This window comes from Falco rusticolus, chromosome Z, assembly GCF_015220075.1.
Source record: "Falco rusticolus isolate bFalRus1 chromosome Z, bFalRus1.pri, whole genome shotgun sequence".
In the NCBI taxonomy this organism is placed as follows: Eukaryota; Metazoa; Chordata; class Aves; order Falconiformes; family Falconidae; genus Falco; species Falco rusticolus.
In genome coordinates, this window is record NC_051210.1 from 71,352,212 (window position 1) to 71,373,390 (window position 21,179).

Sequence of the window (21,179 nt, forward strand, 5' to 3'; positions counted from 1 at the left end):
GGGAATTTCAATTACTTGTTCTGTCTCTATTTGTCTTTTGTTCCTGTCCACCAAGTCAGCCCATGATCCTGTCAACACAGTCAACCAAAATAGAATCCAAAAAACAATTATAATGTGATATAAAAAAATTAGACATGTTTTAAAGTAAATTTTAAAGTCTTTGGGTCACGGTTGATAATCTTCCATGGAATAGGTGCTTTCTTCACTCGAGTATAATGGATCCAAGCCTCCGACTCTGCTATTTTGATAGCTGTAAAAGTGGTTAACAGTACTTGGAAAGGTCCTTTCCAACATTCCTGCAAAGGTTCAGAGGTCCAGGTCTTCACATAGACATCTCCTGGTTGGAAATCATGCACTGAATTTTCCAGGGATAAAGGTCTATTCCAAATAACTGCACTCCAAATTGCAGCCAAAGTTTTTCCTAGAGAAAGCAAATAGTTATACACATCCTGCTTTCCTTTTACATGTATGTTTGGATTTGGTTCTGGAGATTCATATGGTTTTCCATATAATAATTCTTAAGGACTGACTGAGGTTCCACTCTTTGGCTGTACCCTGATTCATAATAACGCCAATGGAAGTGCCTGAGGCCACTTTAGACTGGTTTCTGACAAATTTTACTTATTTGTCGTTTCAAAGTTTGATTCATCCTCTCCACTTTTCCACTAAATTGTGGTCTCCAAGACGCGTGCAAATCCCAATTAATACCCAATACTTTGCTAACAGTTTGGACTACTTCAGCAACAAAGTGTGGACCTCTGTCAGAGGAAATTCCAATAGGAACTCCAAATCTCGGAATTATATCTTGTAATAACCACTTCACAACCTCTTTTTGCTTGTGTGGTGTGACAGGGAAGGGCTTCTGGCCATCCTGTAAAAGTATCAACCCTTACCAGGATGTACTGGTACCCATTTTGTCTAGGTAACTCTGAAAAATCTACTTGCCAATAATCTCCAGGTTCTGTACCAGATTTCAGCCTACCCATTTGAACCTTTTTCTTAATCACTGGATTATTTTTCAAACATACTTCACACTTTGCAGTTACCATTTTAGCTATTCCCAACATCTTAACTGATATTACTTGCTTTCGTAAAGATGTTACTAAGGCTTCTGCTCCCCAGTGACATTCTTGATGTCTCGTTTGAATTACCTCTCTCATCACAAGAGGTGGAATTACTACCTGTCCATTAGGAGTTATCCACCATCCAGCTAAGTTTTTCTTACCATTTAATAACTGACCTAATTTGTCATCTTCTTCTGAATTATCTCGGGTTTTCCCTAGGAAGGGTTACTGTTTTAGAAGGAATTATTGCCATTTGCGATGCTTGTTTCTTTGCTACCTTTTTTTGCTGTTTTATCAGCTAAATTATTTCCAACTATTATTTTTGTATTTCCAATCTGATGTGCTTTACAGTGCATGATTGCTACTTGATCCGGCTTTTGAACTGCTTGCAATAATTGTAAAATTTCTGTTTGATGTTTAATGTTTGATCCTTGAGAGGACAATAACCCCCTCCCTTTCCACAAAGCTCCATGGACATGCACTACCCCAAAGGCATATTTTGAATCAGTCCAGGTGTTTACTTTCTTGTCTTTGCTTAGCTCTAAGGCCCGGATTAAAGCAATCAGTTCCGCCTTTTGTGCTGATGTGGTACTAGCCAATGCTCCTGCTTCTGTAACTGTGGTGTCTGTTGTTACCGCATACCCGGCGTATCGGACTCCTTGTTCCATGAAGCTGCTTCCATCAGTATACAATTCCCAGTCTGGTTGCTCCAATGGTACATCCTTCAGATCCTCACGACTGGAATAAACATACTCGATGGTAGCCAAACAATCATGTTCCAGTTGTCCTTCTTCCTGTATGGAACTTAAAAACACTGCAGGATTTACCAGGTTAGTTGTCTTTAGAATCACATCATCTTGTTCAGTCAATACCACCTGGTATTTCATCATTCGGCTGGGGGACAGCCAATGTCCCCCCTTCTGTTCTAGGACAGTTATCACCATGTGTGGAACATAGACTGTTATTGTTCTTCCCAAAGTCAATTTCTGAGCTTCTTGTATGAGCATCACTGTTGCGGCCACTGCTCGAAGGCAGTTTGGCCACCCTTTACTCACTGTGTCCAGTTGTTTAGAGAAATACCTGACTGGTCGTTTCCAGCTTCCTATCCTCTGGGTTAACACGCCCAGTGCAAGGTGTTGTCTTTCATGTACAAACAGCTGGAAATCTTTGGTTAGATCCGGCAGTCCCAAGGCAGGTGCAGACATTAAGGCACGTTTCAACTCTACAAAAGCCTTTTGTTGTTGTGGGCCCCATACAAAGGGAGAATTCTTTTGGGCCTCGTACAGCGGTTTAGCTATTAGCCCATAGTTCATGATCCAAAGGTGACACCACCCAGTCATTCCCAAAAATGCTCTGAGTTCATGAATATTTCCTGGCTCAGGTATACCACAAATAGCTTCTTTGCAATTTTTCCTAATTGTCGTTGTCCTTTTAAAATCTCAAAGCCGAGATATATCACAGTCTGGCAGGCTATTTGGGCTTTCTTCCTGGATACCTTATACCCATTTAGTCCCAGGAAATTCAAAAGGTCAATAGTCACCTGTATACAAATAAATCTTTCTTCTGTAGCAATCAATATATCATCCACATATTGTAAAAGTAAATGCCCAGGTCTTGATTTATCCTGTTTCCAGATTTCAAATTCCTTTGCTAAATGATTTCCAAAAATAGTTGGACTGTTTTTAAATCCTTGGGGTAATCTAGTCCATGTCAGCTGCATCTTTTGAGGTTTTTCCCATTCAAAAGCAAACAGTTTTCTGCTTTCCTTTTCCAAAGGTATACAAAAGAAAGCATCTTTTAAATCAAGCACTGTAAACCACTGATAATTCTCCCTCAATGCTGTTAACAGTGTATAAGGGTTTGCTACTACAAGATAAATATCCTTAACTATTTGATTTACTGCTCTCAAGTCTTGCACCAGTCTATATTCACCCGAAGGTTTTCTGACTGGTAAAATAGGAGTATTATACTCGGATTCACATTCTTCCAAAATTTTATACTCCAAAAATTTATCCATCAATTTCTTCAATTCCTGTCTCACTTCCGGTTTGATTGGATATTGTTTAATTCTCACTGTTCCTGCGCCTTCCTTCATATCTATTTTAACAGGTTCTGCTAGTTTCGATTTACCAGGAATATTTGTTTCCCATACAGTAGGGATCACTGCCAAATCCACCTCCGGTGGAATTTCTTGTTCCTTTACCTTTTCTTGTATCATCAGGATTTCTCCCGTTTTTGACTCGGGTATTTTCAAGAAAAGTTCTCCGTCAAAAACAATCTGTGCATTTAATTTGGATAACAAATCTCTTCCTAAGAAGGGTATTGGACATTCTGGTACATACAAAAATTCATGTGTAATTATCTTATTTCCAAATTTCAAATCCAGGGGTTGCAGGAATGGCCTGGGTTTGTTCCAATTTTTCCTTTACAGGTATTTAATAAAAAAATGTCGCTCCTGTATCCACTCCCAATCTCACAATTTGAACAACATTTTTTTCCACTTTCTTATTATCAGAAGTTATAGCCATTACCAAATTATCTCTAATAGTTAGCTTACATTCATCCTGCCAGTCCTTTCTTTGTCTTAAGTAAAAAACCAAATCCACATCTGGCATTTTATTCCATTTCCCTTCTCTTTTACAATACAGCATTAACTGCAGAATGGTGTTATAATTCAGCGTCCCATTCGTGGACCACTTTTCCTGATCATCCAATATATACAAAGGCCACCAATTATTACAATACTCAAATTATTACAATACTCAATCATCTGGCTCTTTTGCAGATCATCCTGTAAATTTCCCCAATGTGCCAATAACATCCCCAACAAAGAATTTTTTGGGATTTTGTCATTTACAGCAAGATTACCCATGCTTTTACTTTTAAACAACCGAGTTAACTTAGTTGCCGTGGTGTAATTACTCACAGTACAATACACAATTATTCAACTCTGTCACTCCGATCCACGGATCCACACTCCACACTCACTTTCGTGCTCAATTGCATGTCTCACCCTTACAGCCACACTCACACTTTCCCACAGTTACTTTAAACAAACATATAACACAATATTGTACCTCTTAATTTTCTTCTTAATGCACAAACACAAAACAACAAAAACAAAAACTTCTTCTAACTTCTTGTTAGAGGCACTACCTTAGAGAACACTATAGCATATAGTTTCTCTTGTTTCCACTTTTGTCCAACCCTGCAGTAGCTTTCGCTTATGTCTTACGGGCAGATGCCTAGGCTTCCACTTCCACAAGGGTCCTTTTAGTCCAACCCTGCGCAGCTTTCACCGCGTCTGACAGGCAGACTTACTCAGTGAGACTCAAACTCACTGGTGGATCTCCAACCCACTCCTTACCATACACTTATTATAGTGGGACTTCTACCCACTTCCTCTAGTGCACTTACTTACTTACTTTAGCGGGACTCCAACCCACTTACTACAATTAAAAAAAAGAAGTGTCTTACGAAAAATCCAGGGAATGTTGTGAAGAGCCTTACGGATCGGGGATCGATGGGTATCCCCGAGAAATCCTCGGTGCCGGCTGGAACCGATCAGGTCCCCGACTCCTCCGGTCTCCTTCAGCGAGGTCCCATCTGGGTCGCCAAAACTGTTACCGAAATCTCGGAATGAAGAACTTATCGACACCAATGTGATGTAGATAAGCAGACACTTCTTTATTAACGGCCGGGTGCGTGAGCGAGTCCTCTCACGATCAATGCACACCAGGTCTCAAAATCAGACACCATATATAAAACTTATTCATACGTATTCATTAAATGTTCATACATAATCATAATATTTCCCATAAATCATTAACATATTCTCCTCCCATATCCGATTCTGCGCAATAGAGCTTAGAAAGGTCCAGAAATGGGTCTGGGGTACGATTTGGGTAGGTGGTATATGAGTCGGTGGTCGCGATCTCCCCCTGCCGGAATTACCTTTTACTAAAGTTCACGGTTTCTTGGCAGGCAACTACAAGCTGATCCAGTCGACTCTTCCCAATTTCCGTTAATCTCATATTCTGACATCTCAATACACTTTCTATATACAGAAGACTGGTCAGATACAAAGAAACCTTTCAAACGCTAAATTATTACTTAAGTTTCAACAATGATTCCGGCCCATTCTTCTGGCCTTGGTACAGGATGTACAGAGGGTCTCATAACAGCTTTTACTAAATAATCATAAGTTTCCTCAAAATATATTTTTATCCTTCTGTATTTCTATTCTATAAAATAATTCTATAAAATCAAATAATCAATCAAAGTCAATCAATTTTAACTTATTAACAAATCGATAACACATGGACTAAATAAAACACAAAAAGGAAGCCTACAGGTAGCCTGGGAAGTATACAGAGAAACTGTCCGCACAGCCAGGGATCAGGTTAGGAAAGCTGAAGCACTGATAGAATGAGATCTGGCCAGGGACATCAAGGGCAACGAGAAAAACTTCTATAGGTACATCAGTGATGAAAGGAAGACTAGGGAAAATGTGGGTCATCTCCAGAAGGAAACGGGATACCCAGTTACCTGGGACGTGGAGAAGGCTGAGGTACTTCATGACTTCTTTGCCTCAGTCTTCACTGGCAAGTGCTCCAGCCACACTGCCCATGTTGCAGAAGGCAAAGGCAGGGACTGGGAAGATGAAGAGCTGCCAGCTATAGGAGAAGATCAGGTTCGAGACCATCTAAGGAATGTGAAGGTGCACATGTCCATGGGACCTGTTGAGATGCATCTGATGCATCTTGATGGTCTTGAGGGAACTGGCAGATGAAGTGGCTAAGCCACTATCTGTATTTGAGAGGAAGTAGCAGTCTGGTGAAGTTCTCATGGACTGGAAAAGGGGAAACATATCTACCATATTTAAAAAGGGAAATAAGGAAGACCTGGGAAGCTACAAGCTAGTCAGTCTCACCTTGGTGCCTGGCAGGATCATGAAGCAGATCCTCCAGCAAAATTTGTTAAGACACATGGAAGATAAGAAGGTGATTGGTGACAGCCAACATGCCTTCACTAAGGGCAGGTCATTTGGAATTTGGTGAACTTCTGTGACAACAGCATTGTCAGGTGGCATCCTGGAATTGTGCAAAGCTTTTGACACTGCCCCATGTGACTACCTTGCCTCTGACCTGGAGAGACATGGATTTGATGGGTGGAGCACTTGGTGGGTAAAGAATTGGCTGGATGGTTACACTCAGAGTTGTGGTTAATGGCTCAGTGTCCAAGTGGAAATCAGTGATGAGCGGAATTCCCCAGAAGTCTGTACTGGGACCAGTGCTGTTCAGTGTCTTTGTTGGTGACATTAACAGTGGCAGTGGGTCAGTAAGTTTGCTGATGACACCAACTGTGTGGTGCAGTTGACACTGGAGGGAAGGGATGCCATGCAGAGGGACCTTGACATGCTTGAGAGGTGGGCCTGAGTGAACCTCATGAGGTTCAACAAGGCCAAGTGCAAGGTTCTGCACCTATGTCAGGGCAGCCCCAAAGTTGTGGATGCCCCTTCCCTGGAAGTGTTCAGGACTAGGCTGGATGGGACTTTGAGCAACCTGGTCTGGTGGAAGGTGTCCCTGCCTGCGGCAGGGGGTTGAAACTAGATGATCTTTAGGGTCCCTTCCAACCCAAACTGTTCTATGATTTCTCTGTATTTTTGTTCTCTGTTAAATTAGTATAGTGTTTAAATGCATATTGAGGAATGGTCCATTAAAAAATGTTGTTCATTAGCTTTCTAGAAACATGTACTTTAAACACTTAACCCTTTTTCCAAATTAGTTGATTTCTTCTAAAAGAAAAAAAAAAGAGCAAAATAGGTTTTGTTTTGAAATTGATACTGGACTTAAAAGTTAGGCTTATAGTCTTATTCAAGCACAGAGATTTGACTTCTGGATCTATATTGTGTATCAAGAAGATGAAGAGGAGTTGTTCTACTATGCTGCTAGAAATAAAAAAAAAGAGAATTATAGATATGTCTGCAGAGGACTTTAAAGCACCTTGCTAGAAGTCTTGTTCTTCATCTGATCAGAGTTCTTGTCATGTGAAATAAGTCTATTAGTATATTGAAAATGTCTGTTAAACTACTCTTTTCTGTGTAATTATCTTCCAGAAATTTTAATGTAATCAATGTCTTTTTGTCTTACAGTTACGATCTGCTTTCCTACGTGAGCTGCGCTGTGTAGCTGGAGTGAACATTCAATAATGAGTGGTGCAGCGTTGGGCCTTGAGATAGTATTTGTCTTTTTTCTAGCCTTATTCCTACTGCATCGGTATGGAGACTTCAAGAAACAGCATAGGCTGGTGATCATAGCAACGTTACTGGCTTGGTATCTTTGCTTTCTTATTGTATTTATACTGCCTCTGGACGTCAGTACGGTAAGAAACTTGTGAGATTTTCTGTTTAGTTGCATAAACTGTGTATGGTATTTTTTTAAAATCGTAATTTCAAAAAGACAGTATTTTAAACAGCAAATACATTTTCCAGGCAGTATCTTACAAAACTAAACACTTGTTAACTTTTTGCATGATGGTGTCAGTGTTTACAATTAATTTTGATTTTGTTGATCAGATCAGATAACAAGTCTATTTCAAATGTTTTAAAACTTAACAGTTTTAAAAATTTATTTAGGAAACATAAAAACACTTTGTTTTTTACTTGTACTATAGATTGCCTGTTGTTTTGAGGGGTGAGTAGGATAAATGCTCTCAAATGTAAACCTAGAGTACAGGAAATGTCTTTAAAAATGGGGAATGACTTATTTTTAAATAAATGCTATACATTTTTTAGTCACTGATACAAAATTAATTGTCTTTTAGACTATTTATAATCGGTGCAAACTTGCTGTTAACTCCAGCCCTGCAGAAACTAATGGCTCTTATGTTACTCTTGCTCCAAGGTATGAGCTATACGTTTTCTTCATTAGATTGTTTTTAAAGAGGTATTTTATGATTTTCTTTTTTTAAAATGCTAGGAGTGTACTGTGTTTTTAAGGCTAATAAACAAGTGTTTTCTGTGTGATACAACACTTGAAGGTTGTGTATACAGGAAGGTGAAGGAAGAGGTGAAGAAAAGTGCATCTGAATCTATTGATAGTAATTATACAGCGGTTCTAACAGATTACCTAAATATTCCTTTTTTAATTTTTTTAATTTTTTTTATATTTCATGCTAGATTTCTTCTCTTTTATTGTTAAAGTAATAGAACTAAGCTTTTCAAGCAATGCTGTTTATCTATGCAAAGAGGTCTTGGTAAATGTTTATCTTTCCTCCACAATCTTAAAGGCTGTAGGTCTGAAAACCTAATTTTATAGCTTTTGAATGAAATGAGTAGGCTTATCTTACATGTAAGCAGCATATCTATCTACTTATTATAATTGCATATATATAGTAATTGAAGTTATCTGAAATTTACCGTAGTCTATCAGAGTAATGATAGCCAGCTTAGTCTTCTTGCAGGAAGAAAATACTCCCTGTAGCATGGTCAGTGTAGGCTAATTGTGGCCTCTTTCCATGGCTGCTTATACTTTAGCCTCCACTGGCTATTTCCACATCTTGTAGATGTGTGCAGTGTAGTTATCTGTAGGGTGATTAGAGCATTTTAAGATGTCAGTTGATAACATCCATGCAAAGTACTGCCGGTTTTGTTGCCCTGAAGCAGAGGCTATCTGGATATTGTATATCCATGGAAGAACAGTAAAATGCCAGACTTCATGACACAACGTTGTACCCTTTATTTAAGACCACCCAGTGCACATTAATTAAATGTAGATAGGTAAACACAAAATTTGAAAACTATTCAGTAGCCTTTTAATTGCTGTACAGTTTCAGAACATGCTGATGGATGTTATACTGTAGTATATGACTTGAATATATAAAATAGAAGTATCAGTTAAGTAAGATTTGAGCAGATGTGGTGTTGGTGCCACTCAGATCTTAAAACTTTATTTGAATCCTTTAGTCACGCTACCTGTCATTCTATGGTAATATGATAACTTTGAAGAAATTTAGGCTGTTTACATAAAAATTCACAGTTTAGGCTTAACTGGTTTCACCCTGGAAAATGCTGATTTTTTCTCAATAGATAATCCCATTAAATTGATTATATTGCCCCTTGATTCACCACCACTTCATTATCCAGACAGGTATAATGAAAAAAACCAGGAAGTGCCTTAATGTGGATGGGCACTTTGTCTTTTGCTCTTCCTTTACTGAAAAGGCTCTCATGGCTTTTCTGGTCTTCTGAAGCAAACTACCTGTCAGAAAAGTATTGGTTCAACAAGTCAAAGTATATGTAAGCCTGACTATATCTGGCTGGGTGACAGAAGAAACAGTTAACGCATATTTTTCACTGCTAAGTCCTCTTAAGTAGTAGAGCTAGATGATGGAGTCCCTAGATATTTTTTAAAACCCTGCTGTACTAACTAAAGTTGAGTAGTCTTCTGTCTACAGAAATGTTTTTTCTTTGCATGAAGTACTTCCTGCCTAAAAAGAAAAAAATGTAACGTTCAATTGTTTAATTGCTTATTTCTCTGTAGACTTTGAGCTACTATGGTTTTCTCCAAGAAAGCTGTCCTGTCTAGTTATGTTATTTGCAGTGAGGAGAACAATAAATATTTTTAAGTGGTGATTAATTTTATTTTCTTCTGAGATGACTGATGGTTGACTCTGTACTCAAACAGTAGTGTATTACTTCTATTTTCAAATAACTTTCTAGATAAGGGAATTTATAGAAAATGTGTTTTATCTTGGCCCTACAATTAACAGTAAGCTTCTTTACACTGTTACAGCAAGCAAAAATGTTTGAAACCATGGAGCTATATTCCTAATGGAATTATGCCAATTTTCTGGCGTGTTGTATATTGGACGTCACAGTTTTTAACATGGTAAGTAAGGCAAAAGAATATGACAGACTATCTAAGTGCAACATCTCAACACTCACAGCATACTCTTTAAGAATATATATCACTATGTCACAGAGCTACCTAATCATATATTATTTGCTAGCAGTAAAATTTCTCTAATAATTACTGTACTAAATTGACTATACTTTTTTTTTTCTCCTTTTTAGGTGGTAGCCATTTACTCTTGGTTCATTTTTATAGTTGAAACTGAGCAGTTTACGATAGATTGCCTGAAAAAATGGGGTTTAGGCAACTGAGCACCAAAATAATTACATGAATAAGTTGGGTGATTTTTGAGCAATATTGTAAATTATTTGATTTTATTTGGTATACTATATAAAGCTATAGATACAGCTACAGCAAACAGATGGTCTGTGCTTTTGGGTTAGATTGATGTGTGGCTTCTGATCAACCTATCATCAAATAATTATTTTTGTAACTCAGTCAGGAATCAGGGTTGGTAGTGACTTCCCAGTTAACACAGATTTTTCATAGTAAAGCTAACTGTAATGTTTTTATCTGCAGCGTGTTTAAGGTTTGGCATCAGACCAGCACATCTAGAATAAAAACATATAACTAGCTAATTTATTAGAAGCTTAGGAGTCTTTAGCTTAAACACTCTTGTCTCAATCTCTCTTACTTTGTTTGTTGGCTGATGTGGTTTGGTTTTCTTTGCTTTCCTCCTAGGATTCTCTTACCTTTCATGCAGTCATATGCTAGATCAGGAGGATTCTCCATTACTGGAAAGATTAAAACTGCGTTGATTGAGAATGCAATCTATTATGGCACTTACTTGCTGATTTTTGGAGCATTTTTGATATATGTGGCTGTAAACCCAAACTTCAATTTACAATGGTAAGAATAATATTGGAAGCACTTACATGAGTTCTTAAGAAATTGTCACGTGTCTTTTTTGCAGATGAAATGGGTCTTTTTTAAAAAAACAATTTTAGTTGGTCTGTTTTTTACTAGATATTTGGAAAGTTTTGCTGACTTTTATGGAAAGGTATTTTTTGACTACGCAATAAAAATCAGAAAACTAGTAGACAAATTTGTATATGTATGGCAGAGGAATCTTCTTATATTTGCAGTGGGGTTTTTTTTTATTCCCTACAAATGCATTTGCAATTCATGCAGAAACTTTCTCAGTGTTTTCAGAACAACATTTTCCAGAATGTCTCTGTGAGCATTTATGGTGTAGTGCTTCTGTCTACTGTAGGTTCTATTCAAAGGCAATAAGGTGGGTTAAAATAATTGGTATTTATAACATTGCTGATGGTCTTCCGCACTCATGTAATGCCTAGTTGATTTTGACTTCCACTTCTGAATATAAATCCTGGGTTCTCAGGCTGTTTCTTACAGTGACTGTCATTATGGTGTTATGACCACGCTTCCGGTAAGCTTGCTAAGTGCATGTTGTTTCCTAAAGGAACATACTCCTTCGAGAACAAACTTTTTTTTTTTTTTTTTTGCCTTCCTTCCAGAAGGGGCAAAAACAGATAAAGAAAAATCATGGCAGCTTTAGGTATGGGCAAGTAACAGACTGGCCCTAGGTGAGAATTACAGATTATACTAAGTCTGTTGCTGTGAACTTGAAAGCCATATTGAGCATAGATACTTTAAGGTCACTTTCTTGCAGGTGGGGTAGGAGTATGCTGTTTGTTTTTTCTTTTTTTTTGTTTTCCTCCCTCCCCCCCCCCCCCTCCCCCCTCCCCTTAGGAACCAACTTCAGACCATTGGGATAGCTGCTGCAAACACATGGGGTCTCTTTCTTCTTGTATTGCTTTTGGGTTATGGTTTGGTGGAAATACCCCGTTCTCACTGGAATGGCGCCAAGAGGGGTTATCTACTCATGAAGACCTATTTCAAAGCTGCCAAACTGATGACTGAAAAAGCAGACGCAGAAGAGAATTTAGAGGACATTATGGAGGTAAGTAACTACCTTCCACTGTGAAATAAGTGAAGGCTTCTGTTAATCATCTCGGAATTTTCTGGTATTGGGCACTTGTGGCAAGAAAACATAAAGAACTTACGTGAAATACCAGTAAATTAAGAAAATCACTATAGTGTGCTCCTTGATGATACTTGATCCTGTGTAAAAATTAAAAGAGATATAGTCCCTGATGTGAAGAACTTGTTAATTTGATAGCCATAATTTGTTGATTTTATTATTTTATTGACCCTTTTATAGTAATATTGGTCATTAATGAATAACATTCCAGAGTGAACTTGAAAATACATTGTACATATGTTTTACTGGTGTTCATGCAACTTGTGTATGCTTGTTTTTATGCTCTGCTGCCAGTATATTTCTGGAATCTTGACAAGAGTTTCCAAGTTGGTTTTGTGGGACCATGCTGTATGCCTTTTGAGAACAGAATATATAGATCATTGGTTTTTTCTAAGAGTTTATTTTGAGACTGTTTATTGCTATTTGTAAGTAAGCAGTAGGCTCTACTGTAGTTCAAGAACAGAATGAAATGCAACGTGTTGAATAGCTATTCAGTATTCTACTGCTCTGATACCATGGCTTGGAAATAATACTTCTTCTGAAGAGTTGTAGGGTAGGGTGGGACTTCTGTGATATGTCAACATAATAGTAGAACTTTCATTCTTCAGTAATACCATTTTGAAGAAATTGCTAGAAACATCTAAGTGGGACATAACTGCAGAACTTATTGGAAAATGAGCAACAAAAACTTCGTTCACTGGAATAGAATAGAATGTTTCAGCTGGAAGAGAACTACAATGATCTAGTCCGACTGCCCGACCATATCGGGGCTGACCAAATTTTAAAGGAAATTATTCAGAGCATTTTCCAGATGCCTGGAGAATCAGGTGCTGATCTCTTCTCCCTGATGTCCAGTGACAGGACACAGTCCAACCCCCTGCTAAAGCAGTTTCACCTAGAGCAGGTTGTCTGCTCATCTAACCCACACTTCTGGAGCTTATATGAAGATATTATGGGAGGAGGCAGTGTCAGAAGCTTTGCCGGGGTCAAGGTAGACAACATCCTTCTTCCATTCAGGATACTGAACTCCACCATCACTGCAGCTGAGGCTGACCCCAGCCTTCACATCCCCAACCAGTCCTTCTGTGTGTGTTAGCACAAGGTGCAGAAGCACACCTCGCCTCATTGGCTTCTCCACCACCTGTGTCAAAAAGTTATAATCAGTGCTCTGGAGGAACTTCCTGGACCACATAAGCCTAGCTGCGTTGTCTTTCCAGTGGATACCAGGGAGCTGAAGTCCCCCATGAGAACCAGGGCCTGTGACCATGAGGCTCCAGTTGTCTGTAGAAGGCCTCACCGACTTCCTCTTCCTGATCGGGTGGCCTGTAGCAAACACACAGAACAGCATCACCTGTGTTGGCCTGCTCCTTAATGTAACCTCTCAAGTTGTTCTGCATCTACCCCTAGGGAGAGCTTGACACGTTCCAGTTGCTCCCTCACATAAAGACAACACCACCACCTCTCCTTGCTAGCCTGTCTTTCCTAAAAAGTGCACAGGCATCTATGATAGTGTATCAGTCATAGAAACATAGAACCATTTAGGTTGGAAAAGACCTTTAAGATCAAGTCCAACCCTTAACCCAGGACTGTCAAGTCCACCACTGAACCATGTCCCTAACCACCAAAGATACATGTTTTTTAAACACTTTCAGGGGTGGTGATTCTACCACCTCCCTGGGCAGCCTGTTCCAATGGTGACGACCTTTTCAGTGAAGAAATTTTACTTGATCTGAGCTATTCCGCCATGCCTCTGTAACTGCAATGAGATCATGACCCTGTGACCGCACACAGAACTCTAGTTCTTCCAGTTTATTCCCCATTCTACATGTGTTGGTGTACTGATGTTTCCAAGAGGTAATTTAGCATGCAGGTGTCCCGGGAGGGGTGCAAAAGGATCCGCCTAAAGAACATATATTGCTGCTCTCAGAACAGAAGGTGTAAAGCTTTTGTGCAAGATGCTGCACTTAGTTACTACGATGAGCAAAGTTCCAAAAAGATTATAAAAAAGTACTGAATATGATAAAATAGAAAGGGAATTGAGACCTACAGCTAAACTCATTTTCCAAGACACAAGCTGCTTTGCCTTATCAAAGCAAACTGCTACAGCGGCCTCACCTACAGTAGGTTGCACAGAATCACACGCAGGCATGTTTTGAATGACTCCGGAGAGGGAGACTCGACAGCCTCTCTGGGCAGCCTGTTCCAGGGCTCTTGTCACCCTCCAAGTAGAGAATATTCTCCCCAGATTCAGACGGAACCTCCTGTGTTGCCATTTGTGCCCGTTGCCCGTGTCCTGTGTCACTGGGCACTACTGAAAAGAGACTGGCAGTTGAAGCCGTTGGCCGCCTGGTTCTGCTCTTGGGAGGCTGCTAAGGAACATACATTGCTGCTCTGGTTGGCCTGGCTTATTCCCCAGCTGGGTGTGACGGCGTGAGCACTGCCACTTTGGACCCATGCCCACCAGTCCTTCAGGTTAAAGCCAGCCCCACCAAGCTGGCCAGCCTACTGCCACAAGATTCCCCTTGCTTCTTCTACACAGGTGGATCCCGTTCCTCTCTAAACAGGCTATAGTCAAGGAATGTCCCATTGTCACAGAAGCCCAAACCCTCACGACAGCACCAGCCCTGAAGCCAGAAGTTGATTTGCATTACAGGTCATTTTCGGCTGCACTTTTTCCTCTTACTGCCTAAAACAGAAGAAAGAATAACCTTGGCACCAAAGCTTCTCATCCAGTGCAGTTCGTCCGTGCGGACCTTGCTTGTGCGTGTCTGCAGCTGCTAAAGCTTCTGGTCTGTTCCTGGGATGTGACGGCAGGAGGGGGGAGGCTGCGGTGGAATCCTGCTGTTGCAGGTCACTAGGGCCCAAGGTGCCTCGTGCTCTGTAGTGTCTGCTACAGGAGCACGGTTCTGACCATGGTTTTTATTTTAATGTTGAAATACAAAATGAAAGGCCTAATTTTCACCAGACTGCAACTGATAACAGGTAAGAGTTGTTTTGAAATAACGTGCACGCATCTTCAAAATTACAGTTCAAAACTCTAGACAGAAGGTCTTAAAAACTAGCTCTCCGCAGAGGTAGCTTAAATGGGAAAAAAAGGCCACGGGTGAGAAATGCAGTGCCTGAGAGGAGCTCTTCCCGTGAGCTAAGTCCTGCTTAACAGGGCAGGGACCCGCGCTCCCAGAATCAAACCTTAAAATACATTACTGCAGGCTGTAAAGCCCTGCCTTCCTGTGGGGCTGGCCAGCGTTTGCCTATGAACCTGGTGGTTAGCTCAAAGAAAGGTGAGCTCCTTACCTATTGTTCTGTTTCTTCACTTCATTTAGACAGGCTTCTTGCTATTAGCACATGGCTCCCTAGCATCAGCTGCCTGAAATTCCAGAACCCGTCAAGAATGTTCTCTCCTGAGATCAGTGAACTTGAGATTCACAACCCATAAAGAATGTTCTCCTGAGATCAGTGAACTACTTCACAAGAGTTCCCTTGTACTGCACAACCTTCAGCTGCTTAGAAGATGCTCCTATGAACCAATGACAAAAAGTAACAGAATTCCTCACTCTGAAAGGAAGAGTGTCTGTTGGCACGCTCTTGTTTCTGGAGAGCAAGGCAGCTACAGACTAATACAAACAGGATCAAAGATGAAACAGTGGCACTGGAAGTGCAACTTAACCAGTGAAAAGGAAGGACATGCTCTTGTGTAGGCTTAGGATTTTTGTGCTTTGTCAGACTAAACAGATAAAGTCCTTCTGTATGCCCAGTGATCCTATTTGACAGGATTTTTAAGCCTTTGCAATTATTTCTGTCCTCCACACTCTCTGGAACTCATAGTTGTTTTTAAAGTGCTGGTTGTAACAACAAAACAGTGTGAAAAGATTACTCTGGATTGCCAGTAGGATGAAAAATAAAGTCTAGTTCTCAGTAAGCCTATTAAACTCTGAAGCCACTTCTGACACAACTTACCTACCTGTTAGGTAGCATCTTTTTATTACTTTTAAATACCAGATGGTCTCAGAAGTGAGGTATGTGCAGATGCAAATGTGGGGAAGATACAAACTGAAGTAGTGTAAAATGATATTCCTGAAGCTGCTCAAAGAAAAAAAAAAAAAAAGGAACTACACCAGATAAGAATGAAAGTAGTTCTTTTTGCCTATAACAAACAAGAATTTTTTTTTCTGTTTTCAGCATTCATGCATAGAAACCAAGCCTCCATACATTCACAGAGTAATGTTTGCACACAGACTTGTGCTTTTTTTAAAAAACACGTAGATGTTCTTTATGAATAGTCCTTCAATTATTTTTTATTATTTGTCTAGTAAAGTTGTGGGTTTTATGAATGTCTATTGTTTTTAACTCTGATACTTATGTCTTCCGTTGGGAGGGCTGGAACTCTTATCAGACTTTGTAAAATCTCTTGTTCTATTTAACATAATGTAACAATCATTCTTTTTCCTCACAGGAGGTCCGTAAAGTAAGTGAGAGTATCAAGTATAACCACCCATTGAGAAAATGTGTTGATACAATACTGAAAAAGGTAATAAATTACCTATCTTCAACCATATTATTCAATTGGGAGGGGGTGCTTCCTGCACCTGCTGAATACTTGTATATTTTTTTCTTTTCCCCTTAACATAAAACTTCTGATTGGCATCTTGTGGGTTCCTGACCAGGCTTTGAGAGGAAGTCCTTTGTGTAATGCTTTCTTATGATTTATGTAATTATCTGCTGTATTTTAACATACATAATATTTTAGAAATGGCAAAAGCTATGCTTAGAGTGAGTTTTCAGTTGCGTGAAGTGCCCCAAACATGCACAGAGAATTAACAAAGACCACTTGCTACTCCTTCAGCTTCCATTTAGTCTTACCTTTTCCTTCCAGTGTCCTACTGAATACCAGGAAAGAATGGGTAGAAACATGGATGATTATGAAGATTTTGATGAAAGACAGAACAGTTATCCAAGTGAAAAAAGTTTGGTCAAACTTCACAAGCAGGTATTTTAGTGAATGAGAGAACGCCTCACTTATGCTAATGTAGTGAGAATAAATGCTAGTCAAACAAAGGTTTTCAGTGCACTTTACCTGAATTGGTAAGTATAGTGGATTTTGGGATTGCTACTTAACAGAAGGTTTTCTCAGCAAAAGAAAATGTAGAAGTTTAATATTCCAAGTGATGTCCAGATTAAATTTCTGGATGTATAAGAAGTGTTGATGTTGTGTTATATCTTGACAGCGTTTTAACTGTCTGTGAGTAAGCTTTGAAATGATTGATTGATAGTGCATTCTGAAAAAGAAATTGTAGTTAAAGCTTGATATTCACTAAGACGAAAAGAAAATGGTATTGTAGAAAAAGTAGGCTGTTAACTGCTATAGATAGGCTGTGATAAAAAACCGGCAAAACTCAGTAGTCAAGTATGTAGTCTTCTTAGGATTTATATTTTTAGAGAATTAACTTCCTGCTTTTGTGAGTATATAGAATTAATCTTCTCAGTTCTGTAATGCAGACATCTTTAAGGGATATTGCAAGGCTTTTTTTCTTGTTTCTTGAAACAAGCATGTTGTAACCATAATTTCTTGGAATTTATTGTAGGTAATCTATTCAGTGCAGAGACATCGTCGTACACAAGTCCAGTGGCAAATTCTTTTAGAACAAGCATTTTACCTAGAAGATGTGGCAAAAAATGAAACCAGTGCAACTCGACAGTTTGTTCATACCTTTCATTCCCAGGAACCAGAGAACAAAATTATTCAGTATTTCTATACACCAACAGTTGGTAAGTGCTGTCATGCACATTGTGAAAGGAGTAACTGGTGCTGCTTTGTAAGAAGAACTGATTGTTCTATATAAAAAGTTCAGTTACAGTAGAGAGAAGCAAACATTCATCTTAATGCATTTATGTAATGGAATAGTCCTCCGTTACTGATTCATGGTCTTGACCAAAAGCTTTATGTTTTTTAGAAGTTTAATAGTGGTTACATGCTGTAATAGCAATAGCAAACTTCGCAGCCTTAGAAGAAAGAAATACAGCAACTAAATTACTGGATCTTGGCCACCTTCTACATTTGCAGGATATTATTGAGGTGGCACTACTCTTCCAGTAAAGCAAAGAGGAAAGGACTCTCATGTTTGGTACATGACATGTTACCAAACATTAGAAGATGTGGCTGCTGCTTTTTCATCTTTTCAGAAGGTGTCTTCTAATCATGTTTTAACTTATAATTCATAGTATACAGCCTAAGCTTTGTGTCTGAGGAAGTAACAGATGAACAAACAGGAAGTGCATTACCTAGAGTATTTGGGCCAAAAGTGAAGAGTTCTGTTCTACACGCCCCACACGCCCAAATGTTTACAAAATGTGCCTCCCAGATCTTACTCTGTTTTCCTCAGTTGTGCATGATTCCTTAGGGCTGAGCCAGATCTCTAGGCATTGGAAAAACCCTGAAACTGAGTGTGTGATCCCACATATCCCAGCCTTGATTTTAAGAGTGTGCATGTGGGAAGTTCATAACAGTTATTGTGAGTGAGTTCCATTTTCGGTTGTGTGGTATTTTATTAACCCGTTCTGGATGTGTCTGTCTTTTTTCCAGAGTGGTACTGGGAATGTCTTCTACGACCATGGTTTTACAGGGTGCTTGCAGTTGTTCTGGCCACCTTCTCTGTAATTGTTGTATGGTCAGAGTGTACATTTTTCAGCACAAAACCGGTTTTATCGCTATTTGCAGTTTTCATACAGCTGGCAGAAAAGACATATAATTATATATACATAGAGGTAAGTTTGAGGTAATCACTCAACAGAAATCTTTTCAGATAGATTGTTATTACAACAATAGTAGACCAGATTGATTTAAAAACAAGTCTCTAAATAATCTGTCAACTTTCAGAAGGTCTCTAAAATCGGTAATACCAAATTTTGTTTCAGTGGAGGGAATCTGCATTTTGCCACTTCTTAGAACACTACCAATATGGGGTGAAGGTGTGATGCGGTTGGCCTGAATATCATGTGTTGAGTAATTTGTGAAACGTTAGTTTGGGTGTTTAATTAGGTTGTGTCTAATCAGCCATGTGTGTGACCTCTCTTTCCTAAACAGGAATTTGTTGCTGACCAAAAATCCAGTCACAGGCGTGGCTATAGCATATGTGTGCACAAATCTATCAGTAAAGGAACTGACCTGAAAAATTCCTGTACTAACAAAATAGGTTGTGAATTGAAAACACTTGTTTTGATCATTTTGTGTGGGAAGAAATGTTGAATTAGTCATAGTAATTATCAAGGCAATTACAGCAATTTCATTTACTTACAAGGAGTAAATGTTCCTAGAGTTGATTGTGTTAACTTACATGAAGTGCAGAATGTTACAAATATCATTCTCAAATTAGTCAAAAAACCTGAAACTCTTCTCAGAGCTGGTGTTACTGGGCCATCTCAAAATGAAAAGTCAGACTACAGTCAACTTGTTGCATGCACAGATTGTGGAATGCATTAAACCTTTAGCAGAGTTCCACATTTAAACAACTTCTTTTTTCCCCCAGATGGCCTGTTTTCTTACCATCTTTTTCCTAAGTATCTGTGTTTACTCTACTGTCTTCAGAATTCGTGTATTTAACTATTACTACTTAGCTTCACATCATCAGACAGATGCGTACAGTCTCCTTTTCAGTGGCATGTGAGTATATGGCATATATTTTGCAGATTTTGTGTCAAATATTCAATTGAAAATGTCCATGAAACTTTCATTTATATTATTTCTTTTATAAATGTATTAGTATAAATCTTACTGAGCTGTACATCATTATTCTGTGGTACATCCAGTTATGATTTCTTAGTGCAAGAAATTGAAATGCTGTTGCCTCTCGCATTTGTGCAGGTTATTTTGCCGTCTTACTCCACCACTATGCTTGAACTTTTTGGGCTTGACCCATATGGATGCAACAATATCTCACAAAAACACTCAGCCAACTGCTTATACATCGTAAGACAGGAAATGTGGGTTTGAGCCTTCTACATTGTTTGGACAATAGGCAAAATATTTTTAAACGCTTCTTACAGAAAGATTTAGATACTCAAATCTTTTCGCTAGTATTAAACAAAGTAGAAATACTTATTTATTTACAGACCAGGAGTTTGTTAATGTTTGCCAGGAGGCATCAATAGCTCTATTTTTTCTGTTTGGTCTCTTTCCGAAGAAAGTAAAGTATTATCCTCAAAAGTTCAGGTTGTTCTTCACTTCTAATAGCTTTGGTTTCCACTGGCTTTAGCATATGGAAACATTTATAGTTTGGGAGCAAATCTAACTTGCCACTGAAACTAGTGAGTTTGGTTTTACTGAAAACCAGTTTCTGTAGGATAGCAAGTTACTACATCTACATGTTTGTTGCTAGCAAGTAGATCTTAGTATTGTCCAGAGACTCCTTTCACAGCAGATGAAAAGATCCACCAGATTTGAACTGGCTCTGGATTAGGTGAGACAGCAACATCTAGCATCTTAGAAACCTATGAGCTGATACACTGTTAGAGGCAGCCTCTGTATCTGGTTATTCTGGGTAACTGTCTGAATTAGATCTGATGATAATTTACCTGTTTTCAGTAACTGTAAAGGATTGGTGTTTGTGTGTGTGGACTGAAAATGGTGAAATGACATAACCTTTATGGATATATGTAGAATATGCTGATTAGTTTCTCCATGTGGATTTTTTCTTTCAGATAAGGGATCCATGAGAGTCCTGTCCTTCATTGCAGATGGAGTCTACTATATATACCCAATGCTTGTTGTCATTCTCTGTATTGCCCCATACTTTAGGTAAGTATTTACCAGATAGAACCTCCACATTCTTTACATTAATAGTACTAGTTTCAGCAATCAGGAAGAGGTTCACTTCTCTTTTCCAGCAGTTGAGTTGTGACATATTATAACTGCAAAAATAAAGCAATAAATTGCTATTTATATATGTGAAATGTGTACATTTAAAGGTTACCATTGTATGAACACATAACTGAATTGTGAGGTGTTTTTCCTATTAAACTTCATTCCTATTTGAGGTCTGATCTGTTCAACTTTGGAGGCCATGAATATTTAGATTCTGCTTTGAGATAAAAATTACTGTGAGGAAGCTATGTTTTTCAGCAAGGTTTTCTAATAAACTAAGAAGCATTAGTAGAAACTTCAGGTAGTGAACTTTCTGACAGACTCATAACAAATTTCTG

General features: G+C 38.8%; 1 protein-coding gene across 1 annotated transcript in view; it reads left to right on the forward strand.

The window, feature by feature from the left end:
• The window catches only part of LMBRD2 (LMBR1 domain containing 2), a 42,701-nt gene that overhangs the window by 10,946 nt on the left and 10,576 nt on the right, over positions 1–21,179 (forward strand). The window contains exons 2-11 of the mRNA XM_037372990.1: positions 7,219–7,448; positions 7,890–7,969; positions 9,860–9,955; positions 10,661–10,828; positions 11,693–11,903; positions 16,438–16,512; positions 16,858–16,971; positions 17,567–17,750; positions 18,565–18,746; positions 19,508–19,641. Coding sequence (XP_037228887.1) covers positions 7,275–7,448; positions 7,890–7,969; positions 9,860–9,955; positions 10,661–10,828; positions 11,693–11,903; positions 16,438–16,512; positions 16,858–16,971; positions 17,567–17,750; positions 18,565–18,746; positions 19,508–19,641 — 1,418 coding nt within the window. The 5' untranslated portion in view covers positions 7,219–7,274. The remainder of the gene's footprint in view (positions 1–7,218; positions 7,449–7,889; positions 7,970–9,859; positions 9,956–10,660; positions 10,829–11,692; positions 11,904–16,437; positions 16,513–16,857; positions 16,972–17,566; positions 17,751–18,564; positions 18,747–19,507; positions 19,642–21,179) is intronic.